Here is a 22,364-nt window from a genome sequence, read left to right as displayed (position 1 = left end):
GATAAAACTTTTGTAAACTAAGGTTGAAGCTCAATGTAGTTAATTATGGGCATGATCATACTTCATCATTTCATTTTTATCAAATATAAAATTGGACCAAAGTACAAAAAGATTACAATTATTAATTTCCAAGCTTTTGAAAACTCAAAAAATAATAAATGTATGTATATAGCTAGCTTCCATTGACCCTCCTACAATTTGCTCTGATCTCCCCATTTGAACCCGTCAACGGAGTAATGTTTCCCATTTTGATCATCGACTGCACGAAGCTCTCAAAAAATGCACTCTGATTACTGCTGAACAGGTTCACGATCGGTATCGTCGGTGCTCCCGAACTGGAAAACAGTTCTTGATCCGACTGAAGAAGCCCTTCATTGCTCTGCAGATTTGAGTAGTAGTTGTTGTCAAACGTGTCAGGCGTCCTCAGATCGAGATTCGCCACCACGAATCCGCTCCCGTTCTGCGGGCAAATCTGGCGGAGCGTAGCTAAATATGTTGTGTTCAGAGTCGGGTCAGGGCCGCCGCTGCCGCTGAAGTTGTACAACCTGTTGATGAATAGTCTGCATTGTGCACGTCCAAATGTGTGTGCACCTGTTGAGAAAAATGTAACAGAATTTACCCAAAAAATATAACACAAGTGTGATGATATAAACAAGTGTCCAACATTGATTGCAAAAAAGGTGTTTGAGTGGTTTATAGACCTTCTTCTGAGCGAGATGAATTTTCAGGACAAGCCCGTAATAAGATCATGAAGGAGAAAATTGGAAAGAGAAGGAATGTATACCTGACAATGCAACCAGATCAGTAACATTGAGACCTACAGCAGAAAACTTGGCAGTAAGATTGGTTAAGGGCTCGAAGGGTGCAGGAATGGAAGTATTAGCTCCTGCCTGGTTTGCAGTGCGACTATCTCTTCTTCCTAACAATACATTCCATGACGGCCCTCCTGCCTGCAATTACATGCCAAATCAATTAATCTTGTGACGCATTTTTTGTGTAAAACGTCTATGTTATTTACTTGTTATAATACTCCACGAAAATGAGTTGATCATCTAATATAGTACGAATTTCAACTTATAGAAAAATAAATAAATTCATATGCCAGATTTTAGATAAAAGATATCGTGGATATGTATACATATATATATATATATGCAAAGATGTATTAGATATATTACATATTGAATATTTTTATTCTCTAATGATTAATTTATATAAACTTTTAGGTGAAGTGATGAATTTTCAAGAAATGGAAACTCTAAATAAAGAAATTTGGTTAAGTAATTAGGTACCCACCAAAGAAACAGCGGATTGAGCAGCAAGTGCCAAAATGTCGGCACATGACACAACACCGGGGCACGAATTCTCGACAGCAGTCTTGATGTTGTCCACAACATCAAACCCCCTGGTCGAATTCGTGTTTGGAGCTGCATCCTTCTCACTTTGTATACTTCCATTGTTGTCATCTAACAAAATCGATCCATCACACCCCTGTAATTAACAAATAACAATAATTAGATTTAAAGAAAAAAAAATATGAAATTTTGATTTCTCATCCATTAATGCATGTTCAAGAAATTAACCATCAATGATTGTCGAGACCTGAACGAAGCAATCGTGGAAATGGAGGCGAATGAGGCTTGCGCCAATCCGTGGATCGGACTGTAAAGCCTGCTGGATTACAGTAGTAACAATGTTGGAGACGTTCGGGCACGTAGAAGAGTAAAACGTTGAATTCAATTGAGCTTGAGATGGACGAGGAAGCAAAAGAAAGGAGGTGATTGTGAAAATTAGCAAGAACGAGTAAGGAAAACAAAGCATCTTGCTTTATGTTTATGTTATTGATTAGGGACTGTGAATAATTTGCATATATATAGTGAAAAAAAGGAAAGGAACCCGCGTTTCTTGCATGGTTGAATATGCAAGCAAGCTAGCTAGCTGCTGCAGGCATCATTTGATGATCAGACAAGACAGGATTTAATTAAGATTATTTGTTACTTTAGTCAATGAAGGAAATTGAAAATCATGTCGGATGGTACTGTTGTTTTCATGGAAAATATTATCAAATAGCATGTAAAATTGTAAATTTAGTCCTATAGAATATGTTTATTTCATATTTGATAACTCGCTTTACAAAATTTTAAAAATGGCCCATGTTATGTATATTTTTGGTTTCTAATTGTGTCTTAACTGACAGTATTGATGATTGTTTGAATTAATGAACTAAAACCTTTTGAATATGAATGTGAATAAATCCGCAATCAGGGCAAAATTATTTGACTTTGGAGAAAAGGGCTCGGAGTGATCAAATGAAACAATTAGTATTGGAAGAATCTTCTTATGTAAATGGACATAATTATTTGATCAAAACAAATTTCAATTCAAACCCTTAACTTCTTTATAATGTAACATCACACTCCCAAATCATAACGCGTTCCGACAATTAAAATTAGTTAATTCTCAAGATTTCTTGTTTATAAAAAAAAAAAATAAAGGAGGATAGACATACATATATATATATATAGAGAGAGAGAGAGAGGGAGAGTAATTATCTTTTAGAAAATGACATGCATGGGTTGGTAAGAGTGGTTGAATGTTGACCATATATAATGCTTGAAAATCAAGCCTCCATTACAACTAAAAAATAATATTAAATCAATAGTATTTATCATCATCAAATAAAATTTATATGAAAATTTAAATTTTCATCACTATTAATTATTTGTTATAATTTTGTCTATGATTAAAATATTTATTATAATTTTTTTTATAGGCTAATATTTTGATCTTACTTATAGAAATAACGATTAATACCCATTACGGAGTAGTGGTTAATTAGTATTTTTTACGATTTTTAATTTTGAACTATGATAATAGATCATAACGAAAATTCATATTTGTTCTACTATGATAAGAAAAGATTAGTTCTCTGACATGGTGGCTTTGTCCAATAGGATTCAGACCCTTGTTTGCCCATACAAGTTACCAAGTGCTTACCCTCTTTAGGCCTCATATATAATAGGATAGGTGGGTGCAATCACCCCATCATATCTTATAGTGGGCCGCTCACACAAAATATAGGCCCTCCCCAATGCTGAGTATCTCCCACTGAAAAATTCAAAGACCCATCCATGCTCTACCAACACACATGCAGGAACAAGAATCAGAAAACACACAAGCTTGTCTGGAGTTGATCGTCCACAACACTCCTGCACGATTTTTGCTGCTCAATTCATCTACAATTTAATAAAATTGATCAATCCCTTGATATTTATTATATAATAATTTGATTTAATCTAACCTAATTTGAGTAAAAAAATTTATTGTCAGGGTGTAAGGTCATATACATATAACAATAATTTTGAGATTGACAAATATTGAAATTTAACTAAGGGTAAATTACAATGGGCTCTCATAAAATTTATCATAATTATAAATATCCTAGCAAATAATCCATTGTGACAGCTTATTGTAGGAGGATAATTGTTAGGATATTTGTAATTTTAGGGGGTATTTATAATTTTTTTTAGAAATAAAAATGTATATATCATTAATACAAACCTTGTAATTTACCCTTTAATTAATTGTGAAAACTATTATATATATGTTTTTTTTCAGTGATTTATACATTTCTGCTCAGCAAATACGTACTTCAGAATTTATCGACCCTTTAATCATACAATATTATTGTTATTATTTCATTTCCATGAATTAGAATGTCTCTTTCTAGCAAATATTCGTAATCGTTAATTTAGGCCGCCCTTGCAGTACTATATTTGTTGCAAAATTTTGAATAAGACAATTGGTTTTGGATGAGATTTAATCAATAAACATATATATATATATAGTATATATTTTTAGTTTGAGTTTTAATTACAGGTACTCAAAGAAATACACAATGGATATTGTAGGATGCATGTTTAGAACTTGGATACTGGCCAACTAGGCTTTACGAGTCGGGTATTTTTAATCCACCATGAGATAGGACGCATGACAGTTGAACAAGTGCGAACTATGCCAAAGGCATTCCCCTCTTATACGCCAACCTACAGAGCCTCTTACCACCATGCTGTTACCATGCATTTTCTCCGAATGAGGCATAGACATAATGAGTCCTTTACGCTGCCCCTGGTCAAAGAGAGTTCCTCCTAGTGGCTATCGACGATTTCACAAAATGAGTTGAGGCGGAACCCCTCGCTCGAATCACTAAGGGCGAGGTGATGAAGTTTGTATGGAAAAATATCATTTGTCGCTCTGGGCTCCCTCAAGGGATAATCTCTGACCATGGTCAGAAAATTTCAAGGCCATAATATACAGGAATGGTGCAAGGGTTTGCACATCAAGTAGAGATTTACTTCAATGGCACATCCTCAAGCTAATGAGCAGCTCGAGGTCACTAATCGCATATTAGTATAGGAGATCTAAAGGAGGTTTGACCGAGCAGGAGGAAGTTGGACAGAAGAATTGATTAGTATTTTGTGGGCATATCAAACAATCCTAAGGGATTCCACAAGGGAGAGTCCTTTCACCTTGGTATATGGAACAAAAGTCATCATTCCTGTAGAACTAGGAGTGCCATCTTATAAGATTCTACATTTTTTAGAAGAAAATAATACAGAACTTCTTAAAGAAAATCTAAACCTAATTGAGGAACTAACGGAGAAAGCATTTATCCGCGTACAACGATATAAGAACATAGTGATCAGTACCCATAATAGAAAGATACAAGCACGAGGGTTCCAAGTTGAAGATTTAGTCTTGCGAAGGGTCAGTACCCTGAAACCAATGGGGAAACTGGACCTCAATTGGAAAGAATCATACAAGGTCATGGGAAATATAAGTTGGGGGGCCTACAAATTAGAGGATGGAGAAGGATGCCCCCTGACTCTGTCGTGGAACGTACACAATCTTAAAAAATTTTATGTATAATGAGATGGATCATTTTTAAAAATCAGTTCCCCTCAGAGGGATATCCTTATCAAAAAAATAAATGCCCCCCAATGGGGCATCCTTATAAAAATTAGTGCACCCAAGAGGGCCATCCTTATAAAAAATCAATGCCTCCTCCCCCCCTCCCCACCCAAGAAGGGCACCCTTCTAAAAAATCAGCGCCCCCCAAAGGGGCATCCTTTTCAAAAATTAGTGCTTCCTAGAGGGGCATCCTTCTCAAATACCGAAACCTCCAAAAGAGCATCCCTTTCAAAAGGTAAGTAAAGCATCCCCCATGAAAGGAGTTAAAAGTCAGGTTCAAGGGAGCAAAAAACATCAAGGGGGGATGTGTTGTCTCCAAAACAACGGGTGCACAGCTCGCATGTTGGCACAAGACCCACGCCAAGTCAGCTCGCATGTTGGCACAAGACCCGCTCCAAGTTAGTGCTCAATCGGTGCTGACTCAGCAGTCGGTGCCAACGACCTTTTCTGGGGACTTTGTTGGCCAAATTACAGCAAATGTGTGTTTTCAAGCTAAAATTTTAAAAATTCATATCTCATTCATTATAAAACCATTTCTGGTGATTCATATAACGTTTCGAACCTCTTTTCATACTCTACAACATAGTAGAAAAATATTTTGATAAAAAAATACAGAATCAGGTTCGTTTTTCTGGTAAAAAATAAATTTAAAAACTAGAATTTGATTTTACTCACAAACCACTCATCCAATTTAACCACATGATCTACATATAGTAAAAAATCAACGAAAAACTCCATGCTTTCATATTAGGGTAAATAACAATTTACCCCCCGTGATATTGAAAAATAACACATTATCCCCCTATGAAAAAAATATAGCAATTTATCCCCTTATACTTTTTAAAATGAAGCAATTTACCTTGCTTCATTTTAAAAATCATAAGAAGATAAATTATTGTATTTTAAAAATATAGGGAAGTAAATCGCTATTTATTTTTTCATAACAGGGTAATTTACTTATTGCGATATCACAAGGGAGTTGCTTGCATTTTTCTCCTTTCATATTTAAAACGAATTTTGCCAAAAAAAAATCTAGCATAAAAAATTCCATGATCAGTCAGGCAATTCTAGCGAGACTAAGCCACAATAGCTCTAATATCACTATTGAAGAATAAAAATAGATAATTCATATATTATCTCATAAATAAATCTCGCATGTAATTAAGCGATTATGTAACACCCCCTTTGCTACAAGGGCTACACCTACCCTAAACGTCATACTTATTGTAATCCCTGTGTTTATATATATAAATGCACATAATAATTTAATCCATGTGTATACGTAACCCCAACGTCATAATAGGTATTATCAACCCACAACATTATATATATATACATATCACACACCACAAGGTGATTCGTCACAAGTAATCTGTACGCTTATATTCTCTCTGTACAAACAAAATGTGCTTTGTACTCTAACTGACAAAGAGGAGAAAACTGCATACTGGCCCGACCTGCCTGGATATAGCGCGTGGACCTATTCTTCAACAGTCAGACACCTCAAAGTCTATTCCTGAAAGAAAATGTCAGCAGGGGAATGAGCCTGCCACTCAGTAAGCAAATAACCAGTCCTATCTATATATGCATGTCAACCATAGCCCAAACAAGATAAAGAAGCAACACGAGTGGAATACAATCAATTTAATTCCAACATAATCAACTTTATTACACCACATGACTATCTCATAATGAGACAACTAACCAAACTCCATTTTTTCTAGTTTGCTTACCAGAAGGTGATATTGTGTTTTTCCCGCCAACTCAATCTCACCGTTATATAAATTCAAGTGAACCCCCTTGACAGCCGGCTCATCAATCTCGCACATAGCTGTTTCATTTCGCACATAGAATTTTCTTTGCGCACATAGCATCGCATCAAAGCTCTTTTCATTGCGCACATAGCATTTTCTTTTCGCACATAGCACTTTCTTTTCGCACATAGCATTTTCAACACGTCAAGGGGTATTCACGCCACAATTATATTCAATTTCCACCACTCCCTCATTTCCACATATCACCATTCTTGTAAGCAACTAGTAACGTAAAACAATATATCATTACATTCTCATTCTCAGACACCCACAACACATCAAACAACACACATAGTATTTCAACGTATTTCCTCATTCCACGCACATAATATCGACAATCTAATCAAATCATTCATCACTTATATAATTTCAGACAAATCAATGACAACATTAACCACAAATTCATATAACAATAAAACCACAAATACAAAAAGCATATATAGATAATACTAATTATTTACTTACCTCGACCTTACAACGTTTCTTTCTACTCTGTCACTAATTGTCAGTCCTTTTACTTCACCCCCGTATCCTATAATAAGTTATATCATACACAATTAATATATCGAGAATATCGTAATTTCTTTAAAATATAATATTGAATATCATTTGTACAATTTCTAATAATTCTTTAATATTCCATTTCTATCGAAATACAAATCTTTGTTTTTCCTCTTTATTAACATACCATTTATTAAATATAATTTTTGGAATATTTCCATGAATTTTCTACCAATTTCTCGCTATTATATAATTTAATTAAGCAATAATACATAGAATTGCGTATTTGGTTAATCATTCCGATGGAATTACATAAATTGGCTATAGCAACATTCAAATCTAATAAATTTAATAATCTAATTAACCAACGATATCATTTTTATATCCGCTTTGGTATTTAAGTCGGTACTAATTTAAATAGTTAAAATCATAAAGTACTCCGATTAAATAGTATATCACTTAATATAATCAACATTTAATAAATGAACTAATTAAATAATATAATTACACAAATTAATAAAAATTAAAATAGCAATTTTCTTACCTCCGTCTGTTTTTCTTCTCTCGCCAAAAAAATTGCAATTTGCTGTGTGTGTTGTATGTGCATATGTTTGTGTGTATATTAAAAACAACATACAAACTAAAATAAAAAAAAAGGCAAAGAGGGAGTGAGGCGGTGAGAATTGGGCCCCACCTCCACTCTCAACTCTCTCTCTCTCTACTTATATATATATATACATATTATTTTTATATATATAATATTATTATTATTTTATTTATTTAATTAAACTTTTCTTAAAATACCATTTACGTCCTTCCTAATTTTCTTAATTAATATAAATTGTCCCAAAATATTATAACGAACTCCAATTTAATCCATTCAAGTGTTATTATATTCAATTATGGCCCATAATTTATTTACTAATTAACTAAGTTTCATAAAAATTTACCAATTGATCCCCCAATTATATATTATAATTTTTGGGCGTCACAATTATGTGCAAAGAGATGTTAATCATATAGGCACATAATTATGGATCAAATTAACCTTAAGTAGCGAAACCATATCGATTGACGCATGAGGATCAGCATCGTCTACAAGTCTATGGCTTTTATGGATCATGAACGCATCATCTTTTTCGTTGATTCGAAGTCACCCCACAAACATTTTCAAGATCTACCCTATGTTGGATCTTACTCCAAATCTTGTGCACACTGCGAAACATGCTTTACTCGCCTTGGTGGATTACTATTAGAGTAACATTTACACACCACAAATTCAAGGAATTTATGGTGAGGTTCCAAGGAAGAATGTAAAGAGAAAGAGAGGGGGAGAATTGAAGAGAGTATTGCGATCATCTCATTTTTTATCACATTTGTGTTTCTGTGTTGTAATTTGATCACAACCATGTACCATATTTATAAGTGTACATAACCCTATTTCTAAAAGAAGTCCATATTCCAATATATAATTTGAATACTACAAACTCTATCGTAGATAGGGTTTTTATCCCATAGGAGTCATTATCTCAACATGTATTTGGAAGACTCAAACTCTATATCAAATATAATGCATATTTGGTCACAATCCCACTAACCCAACCCAATATCCAACACACACAAACACACAGTATACTATATTTTTGGTTTCTAATTGTGTCTTAACTAACAGGATTGATGATTACTTGAATTAATGAACTTAACCTTTTGAATTTTAATGGGAATAAATCCGCAATCAGGGCAAACTTATTTGACTTTGGAGAAAAGGGATGGGAGTGATGAAATGAAACAATTAATATTGGAAGAATCTTCTTATGTAAAATTATTTGATCAAAAGAAATTTCAATTCAAACCCTTAGCTTCTAAGCTTGTGTTTAAAATGTAACATCACACTCCTAAATCAAAACGCGTTCGCACAATAGAAATTAGTTAATTCGCAAGATTTCTTGTTTATAGGATATGCATAGAGTGATCATATCTTAGAAAATGACATGCATGGGTTGCTTATAAAAATAACGACTAATAGCCATTATGGAGTAGTGGTTAATTAGTATTTTGTACGATTTTTAATTTTTTAACTATGATAATGAATTATAACGAAAAATTATATTTCTTCTAACGTGACAAGAAAATATTAGTTCTCTCCTACTGTGGCTCGACCCAATAGGATTCCAACCCATGTTTCCCTATAGAAGTTACGAAGTGCTTACCCTCTTTAGGTATCATCTACTTTATTTGATGGAATCAAGGGGTTAGAAAATTTCATAATTAATATTGGAATATTTGGTGAGATAATAATTTAATATATTTTATTTATGTTGTATGAAAGTATTGAATAATTATTGCGTGATAATTTTATTTTGTAATCATTTTTGCAGTTACTATAAAGAATAAAATATAAAATCGACAAAATCACTCCAACACTGTCACCCCTCTCTGCCCCCACCATCTTTTTCCACCAAAACCCCTCCCCTAGTTCCGCCATCTTCTTCCACCAAAAAATCTCTCTACCGTCATCTTCCTCCCTTCTCGCCGCCCCCAATGCCACTTCCTTAAACACCCTTTCTGCTCGCCAGCTCGTGGCCACGACCCCATTAATCACACAGCAAATATTAATAATAATCATTAATTTAGGGCGCCCTTGCAGTACTACATTTGTTGCAAAAATTTGAATAAGACAATTGGTTTTGGATGAGATTTAATTAGTAAACATTGAATGTATTTTTAGTTTGAGTCATAATCATGCGTGGTCCAAAATATCACAATTCTCAATTAATATATATATATAGGTATAGACCATTTGGGACCTTATTTCTGTTTGTTTCAGGTGGACTGAATTTGAATGTCTGCAGCTGCCATATGACAATTTGTCGGATATGTACCTACTTTACGTATATTGTCAAAATATATCCAAAAACTAATATAATAATACAACGTTTGTTGTCTTAAATCCAAAATGATATTGCACATGGACCCTTCAATTGCCAAATCCATCTTAAACAATTATCTTTCTGTCTTTAATATCCTTTAATCACAACAAATTTGACATAATCACAAATACTATTGATTATTTGAAAAATTATAAATACTCTTCAAATAAAAAATAATTATATAACTATAGACAGTGAGGTAGACATTACTATTTTATTCTTGTTGGTTTTTTTCAAAAACATTTTGAAAGTATATATATATAATTGTATAATTTTTAATTCAACAGTGTATTTTGGTCAGTTCAGCACAAAAGTTAAATAAAAACTTAATGAAAGCTAATAAAATGAACCCGTTATTAAACAGATATTAAAATTAATAGAGATATTTATAATTTTTCATTTTCTACAGTAAAATACACACGTACAAAAACTACGAGTTCAAGAGTTGTACGTACATATGTATGTATATGTGTATTTATTTATGAAGAAGAGGAAGAAGAAGTTGGTATGAAATGATTAATAATTGCATTTTGCAATCCTAAAAAGAAAATATGGTCACGAGTTGTGTGTGTAATTGGTGGATCTTGAAAACAACATTACCTCTACCACATCTTCCCTCATTCATTTGCGTAAAAATAAATAAAAATTATAATTCGTAATTTATTAAAGTATTGTTGTTCGTCCATTATTAAAAATGAATAATAATCTAATTACTAATTATTAAACAGACGTTAAAATTAGGAAAATATTACTAATTTACGATAAATATTTAAAATTACACCAAATATAAAAAAAAAAAATTGATGTAAATTAGGGTATAAACAATGTATGCACTTTATGAGCTTTAATGAAATTGTATCATAAGTTGCTTGCCAATAGTAACCAAAAAGAAGAGCAGCCTTCACATGAATGCATCATCAATCAACATTTTTCACTTTCTTCACATCTACCATCTATCTACATTACACATTACACATTCCACACCAATTTTAATTATTATTTTTTACCATTAAAAAAATAAGAATTAATTTGTACGTGAAGGAGACGTGATAGAGTAATATTACACAAACTCTGGTAGAAACTTAATGATTATTTATGGGATATCGTATGATAAATTGATATTATTTTTTTTATTTTTATTGTAGAATATGATTATTATTATTATTATAAGATTTATATATATGAGTGGTATCAGCAACTCCACTTATCAATCATTACCCACAAAAATAGATATTATTGATTTTGATTGAAATCAAACTCAAAATAGATTTTAAGGGAAAAAAGAAAAAAGAAAAATCATTTAATAAACTGTATTTTTAATTATTTATTTAATAAAAGTGAAATGAGAAGCCGCCCTCGTCAACTTTTTTCCCTTCCTTTCTTCTCTCTTCATTCAACAACCCTTTCTGCAAGTCCACACACTTTCTTTCTCTCTCTACATCTATACGTACATACATACATACATACATACCACCACAGAACTACAATGTATAATACCTCAATGAATTCCCTTATTCTAATTCAAGAGCCCAGATCCATTTTCTCTCGTCTTCTCTTCCTTCTTGTTCGCTGTTGCAAAATATCTTTGTTTTTTTCATAAAATTTTCAACGCCCTTATGCAAATCTTGTTCCATCTTTTCACTATTTTTCCTGAAGAAAAATATCTTCTCCACGACATAATCTGTTAAATTTCTTGCCGGATATTCTTTTCTTATTCTTTGTTTTACTGAGAAAACGGAGTTTTTCCGTTGTTTTTGCTGCGCATTGATCAATTATTTTCTGGGTTCTTGATATCTTGATCTCCAAGATACTTGTATGCGGTAGCGCAGATTTGCTGTTTTGGTAAGTTGTCCAAGTTGAATTTTGACTCTTTGCTTAATTCTTGATATCTCCCTCGTACAATCTGGAAGAGAAGAAGTCTATGTTTAATTTCTCTTCAATTATGGTGATTATTACAACTTATGTTGCACGCATGTTTTTCACTTTCTTAGTTCTATCTACAATTTCTGAATGATCACAGCTTCCTTTCTTTTGTTTCCTTTTCTCTTTCTGGTTTTTACAGATTTCTTTGTCTTGGAAATTGAAATTAAAAGGAAAGATTTTTATCTCAGTAATAAAATGCCAATTCCTTTTCTTTCAACCATTTCTGTACTTTTTTATTTCCTTCTCCTGTCTCTGCCAATTAAAATTGAATTGTATGCGCAGCACTCATGACCAGCTGTATCTTCTACAGATTTTGTTGATAAACTGAACACTCCTCTTTGTAATACCTTTATCTCAAGATTCTTATGCTTATTGAGAATCTGTCTTTGGTGTCTTGTTATTTTCATTTGAACCCCTTGATCATTGGTCTTCAAGTTTGTGCCTCGCATATTTATTATCAGTTCTAGCCTTGATTAACTTTTTACTCTGAGGCCACTGTGTTTGAATTTTTATAATACCTTCAATGTTCGAGTGCATATTGTCTTAGATTCACTGGATCCATATGGTCTTACTTTCTCCAATTTGCAGCAAGCTTTACTTAATTGACAGTTTAGTATTTATAGTTTTCTAATGAACATGAAGTCGTGATTGTCTTTCTGTTGTCTTATTCAGCTTCAGTGTATTGCACACAATTGGTTTCGTGGGGTTTATTCTTCCGCATCGACCTCAGAACCTTCTTCGTGCTGAACTAGAGGGAGATGAGGGATGTGTTCTTGGCTGGGAAGAGCAGTGTCCTCATGCTTCCGCCCTTTAAGTCAATATGCCCGTATGAACAAGGATGATTGTGAGGGTTTAGGAAGTGAGGATGATGTATTCCTCTGGTCCAGAGACCTTGAGAAACATTCCCATGGCGAGTTTTCTTTTGCAGTGGTCCAGGCAAATCAAGTCCTTGAGGATCAGAGCCAGGTAGAGACTGGTCGACATGCCACCTTTGTCGGAGTCTATGATGGCCATGGTGGGCCTGAAGCCTCAAGATACATCTGTGACCACCTATTTCATCACTTACTTAGTGAGGCTTGTTTCCCATGCCCTTTCCTATCATTTAATTGTAGTTGCCGTGCATATCATTGTTGCTCTCCTCTAAGTGTTTTGTGAATGTGATTGTTGAACCGGGAAATGAAGATAATACCAGAGAAAGCAGCTATGTTTTCATTTTATCCTGTATGCGGGGATTCTTACATTCTGAATGATAATGTTCTTTTCCTGAGTCTGGTATATAGTTGCCATGGCTGGTTTCTCAGAAAATGGCTTATGACTCATTAGAATGATGATATACAAATGTAGAAGTAGTTCCATATAAATTGTACATAAATAGTATCGATAAGTCATGATATGACTGTCACCCTGCATTTATAGGTTGACTAGTTGATAATTATAAGGTGGCAGTAAAAGGACAACCCTACATACGCAAATGTTGTGGTGATCATGATGAAAATCTTTCCTGTAATTGTGTTATCAATATCATGTTTTAGCCGTACATCTGAACTGTTGTTGGAATAAAAAAAAGCCCTCAAGGGATGGTGGGTCAATTCTTCAAGTTAGTTGGAAGTGATTGTTATTTGGGTTATTCAGTCCATCATTTGCAGATTGCTTCACTTTTGTAACAATTGGGACATTATTTCTGCAGTATTATGAGATTTTCCGGTTTCCAATGCTGCCTGAGATGCCATAGAAAATGTAATGAAGGAGTAAACGAAAAACCCAGTTGGATGGTAGTCTTGCTTCTGGAGAACTAGTTTCTTGAGATTTTTGGGGAGAAAAAGTTTTGACAATTGAGATGGGTTGGATATGTTGGCCTGAAGGCCTTGATGTTTATTGAATTTGCCTGACATGATGTGTCAACTAATTCGTATTGTCAACATTGTCTTCCTTGCCTTTTGTTACTTATGAACACGAGTACAAATGTATATACATGTTTGATGTGTGTGTGTGTGCGCATATTACATATTTATATATGTATGTATGTCTGTATCTATGTATTGACAGGTCTTTGTGCTTCTCTTTTCCATCTCTGCATGGATCAAGTCTTATTGTACACTGTAGGAACTTTGGTCTGCATGATGCATCTGTAGTTTTATTATTCCAATTTGTTGATGAATTTGGTGTTGCACAACATGACCCTTCCTTTTCTTACAGGACTTGCACGAGAAAATGGGATAATGTCTGAAGATATTCTCAGAAATGCATTATCTGAAACAGAAAATGGTTTTCTAACTCTTGTTAGGAGAGCTTACGAAATTAGACCAGTAATAGCTGCAATTGGGTCTTGTTGTCTGGTTGGAATTATCTGGAAAAGGACATTATATATTGCTAATCTAGGGGATTCTAGAGCTGTAATTGGTTATTTAGACCAATCAAAAAAAATTATTGCTGAGCAGCTAACCAAAGATCACAATGCCAGCATGGAGGAGGTTAGGAAAGAATTAAAGGCTTTACATCCAGAAGATTCGCAAATCCTAGTTTTGAAGCAAGGGGTTTGGCGCATCAAAGGCATTATACAGGTTTGCCAACTGCAAAATGTTTCTGATAATCTGTGTTTTGACCTATATCCCTTTACATTTCCTCCACGTAATTCAAAGCTCACACTTGAAATATTGCATATATCTTAACTTAAACTTGCTCCTCGACCAGAAATTTATTTCTTGCATAAAATACATTTGGTAGCTGGACTCACTGTAGTACACAAATAGGAGGCCTAAATCTAAAAACATCACCTTTTATGGTTGTTGATTAATTATTTGATGCACATACTGCTCAGTGATCAAACTACCGCATCTTATAAAAAAATGTTGTGTTTTGCATATAGCTGATGTCTTTGTCCAATTGAGAACTTTTTCTGTTTCGCCATGATTGTGTTGGTTACATATAAAATGGTTCTTTAGTTCTTCCCTTTGTTCTCCTTTTTTTTCATCCTTTTTTTTTTTTGGGTTTCTACGCTTCCTTTTTGGCATAAGCCAATTTTGGTAGGCTATTCCCTGTGGTTTAATCTCTGGAAGTACGAGAACAACGTGAACAAAGTCTCTGGTTTAGTGCTTCATCAGGTCTTTTGTAAAAAGCAATCTTTCTCTTGTTGGATATTGATGAAGATTTTGCTGCTGCATGTTGGCTTAGCTCTCCATGCAGCAAATAGTGCAATTCCTTGTAATACTGGAACTCTGGTTTACTCCCTCAGCAGCAGAGAGCTTATGGTCTTTTTTCCTTTCCCGAATGAGAATTTCTGTGTGCTTTTTCTTATTGTTAACTCCTTGGATCATCATCATTCTGATAAATCCTCAAGAAAAAACGAGCATACTTCTTCCCCAACTTGTTTAAAGCTGCATTTTTGTATCAGTCACTTGTTCTTTAGTTTGATGCTCTGTGCAATTTATGTTTAGGTTTTTAAGAAGTTTTCATGCTTCGTTAACCTCGAAACATTATGGTAATGGTGCTGTGTGTGGCTCCTGATAAACTTTAAGTATTTGCTTTACCTTACATCTGAACAATCCATTTCCAAATGTTTTATCTCTTCTGTACTGTTTATACTTAAATCGTGATTTCCAGGTATCTAGATCCATAGGTGATGCTTACCTAAAGAGGCCGGAATTCGCTCTTGATCCATCTTTTCCTAGATTTCACCTTCCTGAACCTATTCGTCAACCAGTTTTAAGATCTGATCCAGCCATATGCACCAGAGACTTAGAAGCAAATGACAAATTCCTCATTTTTGCATCTGATGGTCTTTGGGAACACTTGACAAATCAAGAGGCTGTTGAGATAGTTCACAACAACCCAAGAGTGGTGCGTCCTAGGCTGTATTCTCGTTCTCTTGCTTAACATTGTTTATCGTATGCAATTCTGTTTATGTTTTTTCCTTGCATAGCAGGGCATAGCTAAAAGACTTCTAGTATCAGCCATGATGAAAGCGGCCAAGACAAGACAGATACCATATACTGAAATAAAGAAACTTGATTCGGGGGTGAGGAGACATGTTCATGATGATATTACTGTTGTCGTTGTCTACATAGATCATGGAATGTTGGATGATAAAACCTCTACACCTGAAATATCCGTACGAGGATTTGTGGATACCGCTGGACCATCAAATTTTAATTTTTCGTAGATTACGCTTGAAAGAAGGTCCAGTGTAGCCAATTTTGAGCCATGTTTTGTATCCTTAACTTTGATACTTTTTATCTGAATTTATCAAATTCTGTACACAGCCAATTAGTTTATGCTAATATTTCCGTTTATTTTCTGACAACCTCGTAGTTCCACAACTGTGTTGGCATATGTAACTTACACCGGATGTGGGATGTATGCCCACCAAATTGGATGGAGATGATGAAGATCAGTGTTTCAAAACCCAGTCCAGCAGGAAGCTTCAACCATCGATCGGGCCACAAAACAGGCCGATTGAGCCAAAAAAACTGCCTTTTTTTTTTTTAATGAAAATTGTCTGATTCAAAGATTCAACCGATGAATTGTGTGACCCAATACTAGGTTGATCAATCTAACATCCTACTGGAGACGAATGCATTGCTTCTTATAAACATTAGAATTCCTTGATTTCCAGATAGCCTCAACATTCATAATGGCAAAAAATAATGAATTCTTCTTGATTCAGAACTTTTTGGATCAAGAATTTGAGAGGACTACTGTGAAACGGAGATGTTTCCCGCGAGATTCACATTAAGCTTCGTTCGGAGCCACCAAGATTGAATTGCAAATGGACAATGGAAAAAAGTATGATCGCAAACTCGCGGACAGCCACCAAGATTGAATACCGAATGGACAAAGGAAAAACGTATGATCACATGTTTCAAACTGGTGGTTACACATTGCGCGGACAGTTCTCCAGAGGACTCTGCCTATGCCTAACACAAATCTTGTAGCTTTCCTGATTTTTCTTAAATAATTCAAGATTTTGTGAGACTCTACCCCAAATGTCTGTAGGCAGTACCATTGTGGTTTCTTTGACATATAATTCCATACAATATCCGATTCTGTAGAACCCATTTGTTCATTGAGTTGGAGGTTTTATCGATGTTTCTAACAGTTTCACAAACTCAGAAAAAACCCAAGAAGAAAAACATTGTTTCAACTGTCAAATGCTTCGAGCAAGGAGACGTGGCATAAACTTCACATGATTTTAATCTAGTGGTGCAAATCCATACTATTATTAACTAAATCTATGTAATTATGGACTCAAACAAGCTATAGAACTTCTAACATACAAGTCACAAGTAGCCTTCATCAAAACTCAAATCATAACACCATGTAAAATACACAACTCTTACTACAAATTAAAATAAATGGGAAAAATGAATACTGTTTCCTTGTCCAATGTCGCAAATCTTTAAAAGTGAAAGACCCAACGAGCAGAAAGAAGAAAGTACCAAAAAAAAGCAAATGAGAAACAGCATCCTCCACAATCATATGATCTGCATAAATCTCTTCACTCACCCTTTTAGGCAAGTCTTGACTTAGAAGCATTTCCTGTGAACAATCGATGGCCCAGATTCATCGTACTCTGCCTTAGCTATCCACATCTGCAGTTAAATGCGAAAATAATCAATCAGCAGAAATTCTTGAGTCTACCCAACAGATTCTCTTTCCCTTCAATCTCAATAGTCATTCCAGGCTACCCAAATTATTTGGCTGCATGCCTTATCTTTGGAATAATCAAACTTAAAACTATTGCTCAGTGATAGTTTTGACCTTAATCATTCATTTTATAAAAGCCACCAGCTTCACACATTACACCAACCAAATGTGTATCCTAATTTAAGCTTTGTTCTTGGAGGTGTAGACAAAAGACTATAGAGTTTCTTGACAAAATTAAATGTACCTGCTGGAATGTGCTGAGAGAGGCCAAAATGGAACCTCCAATCCAGACACTGTATTTCCTCTCGGGAGGAGCCACCACCTTAATCTTCATGCTGCTTGGTGCCAGAGCTGTGATCTCCTTGCTCATCCTGTCAGCAATACCGGGGAACATGGTTGAGCCACCACTGAGAACAATATTGCCGTAAAGATCCTTCCTGATATCGACATCACACTTCATGATAGAATTATAGGTGGTTTCATGAATTCCAGCAGCTTCCATCCCGATCATTGATGGCTGGAAGAGAACCTCAGGACAGCGGAATCTTTCAGCGCCAATAGTGATCACCTGTCCGTCGGGCAGTTCATAGTTCTTCTCCACTGCAGAGCTGGTTTTTGCAGTTTCCAGCTCTTGCTCATAATCAAGAGCAATGTAAGACAGCTTCTCCTTTATGTCCCTCACAATTTCCCGCTCAGCAGTTGTAGTGAATGAGTAGCCTCGCTCAGTCAATATCTTCATGAGGTGGTCAGTGAGATCACGCCCAGCCAGGTCGAGACGAAGGATAGCGTGGGGGAGTGCATAACCTTCGTAGATGGGAACTGTGTGGCTGACACCATCCCCAGAGTCAAGAACAATACCTACCAACAAAGAGAAGAAGCAGACAAGTAATTTGACATAGGATCTTAGTCCTCTGAATATTACAGCAGAGAGTACAAGCTTCTTGTGCAATTCCAAGAATAAGTTACATCATCTGCTGCTGGTGCTTAGGCTAATGGCAGTTTCTAGAGCATGGAATGCAATCATGATATTTGGTTAATATTCAAGCCACAATATAGTTACAGTTACTCCATTAATCATTACATGAATTGCCAAAGGCTTTTGATTATACGGTCATGTTTTCCCATCAAGAAACAAAAAACAATATGAGAGACTAGCATCAGTGCTCTGCCATGGCAATCACTAGTAAAGTACCTATGGGCAATCAATCATATCAAAATCTATTCTGCAGTATGCACATAAAATGAGGTAAATTTCAGCTGATATTTTCAAGACATAGTTTAACTTCTGATTAAAGATTTTTGTCTTAGCAGTGACATTGAATAGCGTTTATATTTTATACAGGTCAAAAACACGTCCTTTTCTTTGTTTATGACAAACAACTGGTTGCTCTTATCTAACATCATGTAGCATCATTGTTAAAGCAGTGTCAAAGAAAAGAAGGGACCCTCAGTGATTTCCTGCATAAGTAAATACAAAAATGATGAAATAAAATAGTCTAGTGTTTCCTTACCGGTTGTACGACCACTGGCGTAAAGTGAGAGAACAGCCTGAATTGCAACATACATGGCAGGGGCGTTAAATGTCTCAAACATGATTTGAGTCATTTTTTCACGGTTAGCCTTGGGGTTGAGAGGAGCTTCTGTCAACAGAATTGGGTGCTCTTCTGGAGCCACACGAAGTTCATTGTAGAATGTGTGATGCCATATTTTCTCCATATCATCCCAATTGCTGACAATTCCATGCTCAATTGGGTACTTCAGTGTCAAAATACCTCTCTTGGATTGAGCCTCATCACCAACATAAGCATCCTTTTGTCCCATGCCAACCATCACACCAGTGTGACGAGGGCGCCCCACTATGCTGGGAAAGACAGCTCTTGGAGCATCATCTCCAGCAAATCCAGCCTGAAAATTCCAGATGACATAAAGTTAAGCCTCTAAACTTATAAAAGTGATGAAAACTCTCATTTCGACAAGCAGTTGAATTACAATCATTACAGGTACAATAATGAGTTTTACAAAGAATTGGAAGATATTTTACCTTGACCATTCCGGTTCCATTGTCGCAAACAAGAGGCTGAATATCCTCAGCATCTGCCATCTCTTAATGTGATCTGGAGAGAAAACAATGATCTTCAGTTTTCAGCAGAAACTACAAAGGCAATTTCATAAAGCATCTACGGCATCTGAAGTCAAAATAATTGTTCATGAACAACAATGTGTCACCCTCAGAAAATAATAGGAAACTAACAATGACAAATCAAATCAGATTGCTATGAAGACTGACTACATACTTGTCATGCAGAATCAATCCAGGAAGGTACATTGGCACCACCGGCATTACAAATTTTCCACAAAAAGAAAATTTAACCAATGACCCCGTGCAAAAGGAATCTCATCATATTGCTGCTAAATCTCATTATTGTTCTCCCCATAGAAATAATAACTGACTTCAATATTCAGAAACTGAAACGGGCTACCTCTCGAATATTTCCAATCATTACAAACAAGTTAAGGAATTTTTCCATATGCTTCGCAGATCAGTTCAGAAAAACGACCTTTAAGCACAAAAGCAGAAAAACAAAGACACCGGTGAAAATTCTTCCTCACTCCTAGAAGTTTACATACATCTTTGGTCAGAGTCAATAATTCCTAATTGAGTTTGGTTGTTGTTTCAATTTTAGAACTTAAACACCCAAATCTCGGAAATTTCAATATGATTAACATCAGAAATCACAGGGAGATGTAATTAATCAAACAAAAGCAAGTCACTGTATCCGTGTTTCACCTCTAAATCATTAACAGCCCTAAAAAAAGTCTGTAAAAATTCTTAAGTAATCTTGAAATCCCAAAATAACTTGGGTACAACAGAACATAAACCCTCCACCAATAATTCAGAAAACTCATTCGCAGATCCATGAATCCAGAATCAGAAGAAGCAGAAACAAACAGATCTCACAACAAAAACCAAACAAGAAACAATTCTTTCCACAGATCAAGAGAATCAGAACCGGTAAATGACAGAGACATTACACGATCCAGTCTTTTCTCTTCAAAATGGAGATACAAGACTAAATCTATCCTCCAAAAAAAACTGAACACAGAAACCGAGTCTTTAGTGAATGCGTAGAAATGTTTGATGACTAAGATCGTACCTTTGAGGCTTCGTAGGAAATGGGTCTCTCTGTTTTTCTACTCTGGTGTTCAACTCTCTTTCTCTCTCAGTCCCACTCTCTCTCTCTAAAGAGACCTCTGTTTTTCCTTTTGTCTGAGGTACCGCCCTCGTGTTTAAAGAAGCGGAAATGAAGCTCAGCCTCAGATGAAATTCAGCTTAAATGCACCTCAAATTCATAGATTACAAGATCACAGCCGTTGATGTTGTCATGATTAGCAACCCCGTGGTGTGTGGGGCCCATGACAGCATCACGTTCCTGGCAGATTTAGCTGGCTGGCTTGTGCCTTATGTGCAGTCGTGCTGTGAGGACATATTTGGCCCTCACTCCCCCATATGTCCTGATGCATCTTCGGAGGTCAATTTGGGACTTTTGTATTTTCACAATATATATATATATATAAGTTGAGTCGAGTTCTCATGACAAGAAAAATGAAGAATGTTATCTACTCAATTTGGTCCATCTTCTTTTCTCATCCACATCATTTCCTTTTTTTATATAACCAGTAATATTAATATCAGACAAAAATATAATTAAAAATTCCAGAATGACACAAGGGACATGGTTTGTCCAAGAGTACACACTTAAGGGCAAAACAGACATATCAATAGGAAAAGGAAATATTTAATGTTTTTTCTTTTTATAATTAAATAATAGTTCGTGCGGGGTTAGTGGGTGGGTGGTGGGTGGGTAGGTGGATGGGCAATGATAAAACCCTACGTGGGTTTACGGAAATGTGGGGCACTGTCTACTCAGCAACACTTGCCAAATCATGTGCCCCTACCTTTTCTTTTAAACTACTTCCACATAAATAGTTGACTATATAATATACATAAATGAGTAGAATTAAAGTTTCCAATAACTTGTTTTGATGTAAAAATATTGTAGAGAAGATATACTAATTATTGCCATTTCATCTTTCAATCTCTTAATTTGAGAATTGCAACCGTATCTTGTTCTGTAAGATTTGGATATTCCACTGTTTTAAATCATTCAAACTTGGATTCCAATTCATTTCATTACGTTAATTACAAGGATAATATTTATAAATAACATAATTAGTCAATCTCCATATCAATAGTAAATATTACAAATCTAATAAGTCAACTTGACAAAAATTACAATCTCCCAACCCTGAGATGTACAAATTACGCGTAACTATATAATTGTACAAAATTAAAAAAAATAACTATAGCCGCCTATAATTATTTAGACATTAATTCATGGCAGCTATAAAGAGTTTGATGAGTATATATGGCGTAGATGGCATCCTTGAGTCTTCCCATTAAACCTAGTGAGAAACACATATTTCTTGTACAATTCAGTATGTTTATTTAAATAGTATTGAAAAACTCTCCCAAAGAGTTATATCATCATGTGCTTAGAAGGTATATTAATGACTATCCACC

General features: G+C 35.0%; 3 protein-coding genes and 1 long non-coding RNA gene across 5 annotated transcripts; 1 reads left to right on the top strand and 3 right to left on the bottom strand.

Annotated features, from left to right (window-relative positions):
• Positions 1-36: 36 nt before the first annotated feature.
• LOC105162609 (peroxidase 15) lies at positions 37-1,854 on the bottom strand. Its single transcript, XM_011080683.3, has 4 exons — positions 1,603-1,854; positions 1,297-1,491; positions 785-950; positions 37-591 (listed from the first exon to the last, which is right to left on the bottom strand). The coding sequence occupies exons 1-4, from the start codon at positions 1,819-1,821 to the stop codon at positions 173-175; spliced, it is 999 nt and encodes a 332-aa protein (XP_011078985.1). The 5' UTR covers positions 1,822-1,854; the 3' UTR covers positions 37-172.
• Positions 1,855-6,232: 4,378 nt separating this feature from the next.
• LOC148788024 (uncharacterized) lies at positions 6,233-7,896 on the bottom strand. The gene is made up of 3 exons (XR_016065589.1): positions 7,831-7,896; positions 7,251-7,317; positions 6,233-6,487 (listed from the first exon to the last, which is right to left on the bottom strand). It is a non-coding gene; the product is annotated as an uncharacterized LOC148788024 (long non-coding RNA).
• Positions 7,897-11,590: 3,694 nt separating this feature from the next.
• Positions 11,591-16,439, top strand: LOC105162489 (putative protein phosphatase 2C 43). Its single transcript, XM_011080518.3, has 5 exons — positions 11,591-12,058; positions 12,812-13,208; positions 14,336-14,700; positions 15,740-15,976; positions 16,062-16,439. The coding sequence occupies exons 2-5, from the start codon at positions 12,905-12,907 to the stop codon at positions 16,296-16,298; spliced, it is 1,143 nt and encodes a 380-aa protein (XP_011078820.1). The 5' UTR covers positions 11,591-12,058; positions 12,812-12,904; the 3' UTR covers positions 16,299-16,439.
• Positions 16,440-17,427: 988 nt separating this feature from the next.
• LOC105162490 (actin) lies at positions 17,428-21,095 on the bottom strand. 2 transcript variants are annotated; one of them, XM_011080519.3, is made up of 5 exons: positions 20,938-21,095; positions 19,824-19,896; positions 19,294-19,687; positions 18,027-18,640; positions 17,428-17,727 (listed from the first exon to the last, which is right to left on the bottom strand). In XM_011080519.3, the coding sequence occupies exons 2-5, from the start codon at positions 19,881-19,883 to the stop codon at positions 17,662-17,664; spliced, it is 1,134 nt and encodes a 377-aa protein (XP_011078821.1). In that variant the 5' UTR covers positions 19,884-19,896; positions 20,938-21,095; the 3' UTR covers positions 17,428-17,661. The 2 variants fall into 2 exon arrangements, with proteins under 2 accessions (XP_011078821.1, XP_011078822.1); XM_011080520.3 differs by lacking the exon at positions 20,938-21,095 and adding an exon at positions 20,816-20,918.
• Positions 21,096-22,364: the final 1,269 nt, after the last annotated feature.

Source organism: Sesamum indicum, linkage group LG5 (genome assembly GCF_026168435.1).
Source record: "Sesamum indicum cultivar Baizhima isolate 11 linkage group LG5, ASM2616843v1, whole genome shotgun sequence".
Classification (NCBI taxonomy): domain Eukaryota; kingdom Viridiplantae; phylum Streptophyta; class Magnoliopsida; order Lamiales; family Pedaliaceae; genus Sesamum; species Sesamum indicum.
Note: the sequence above shows the minus strand (reverse complement) of the source record. Positions and strands in the feature narration are given on the sequence as shown.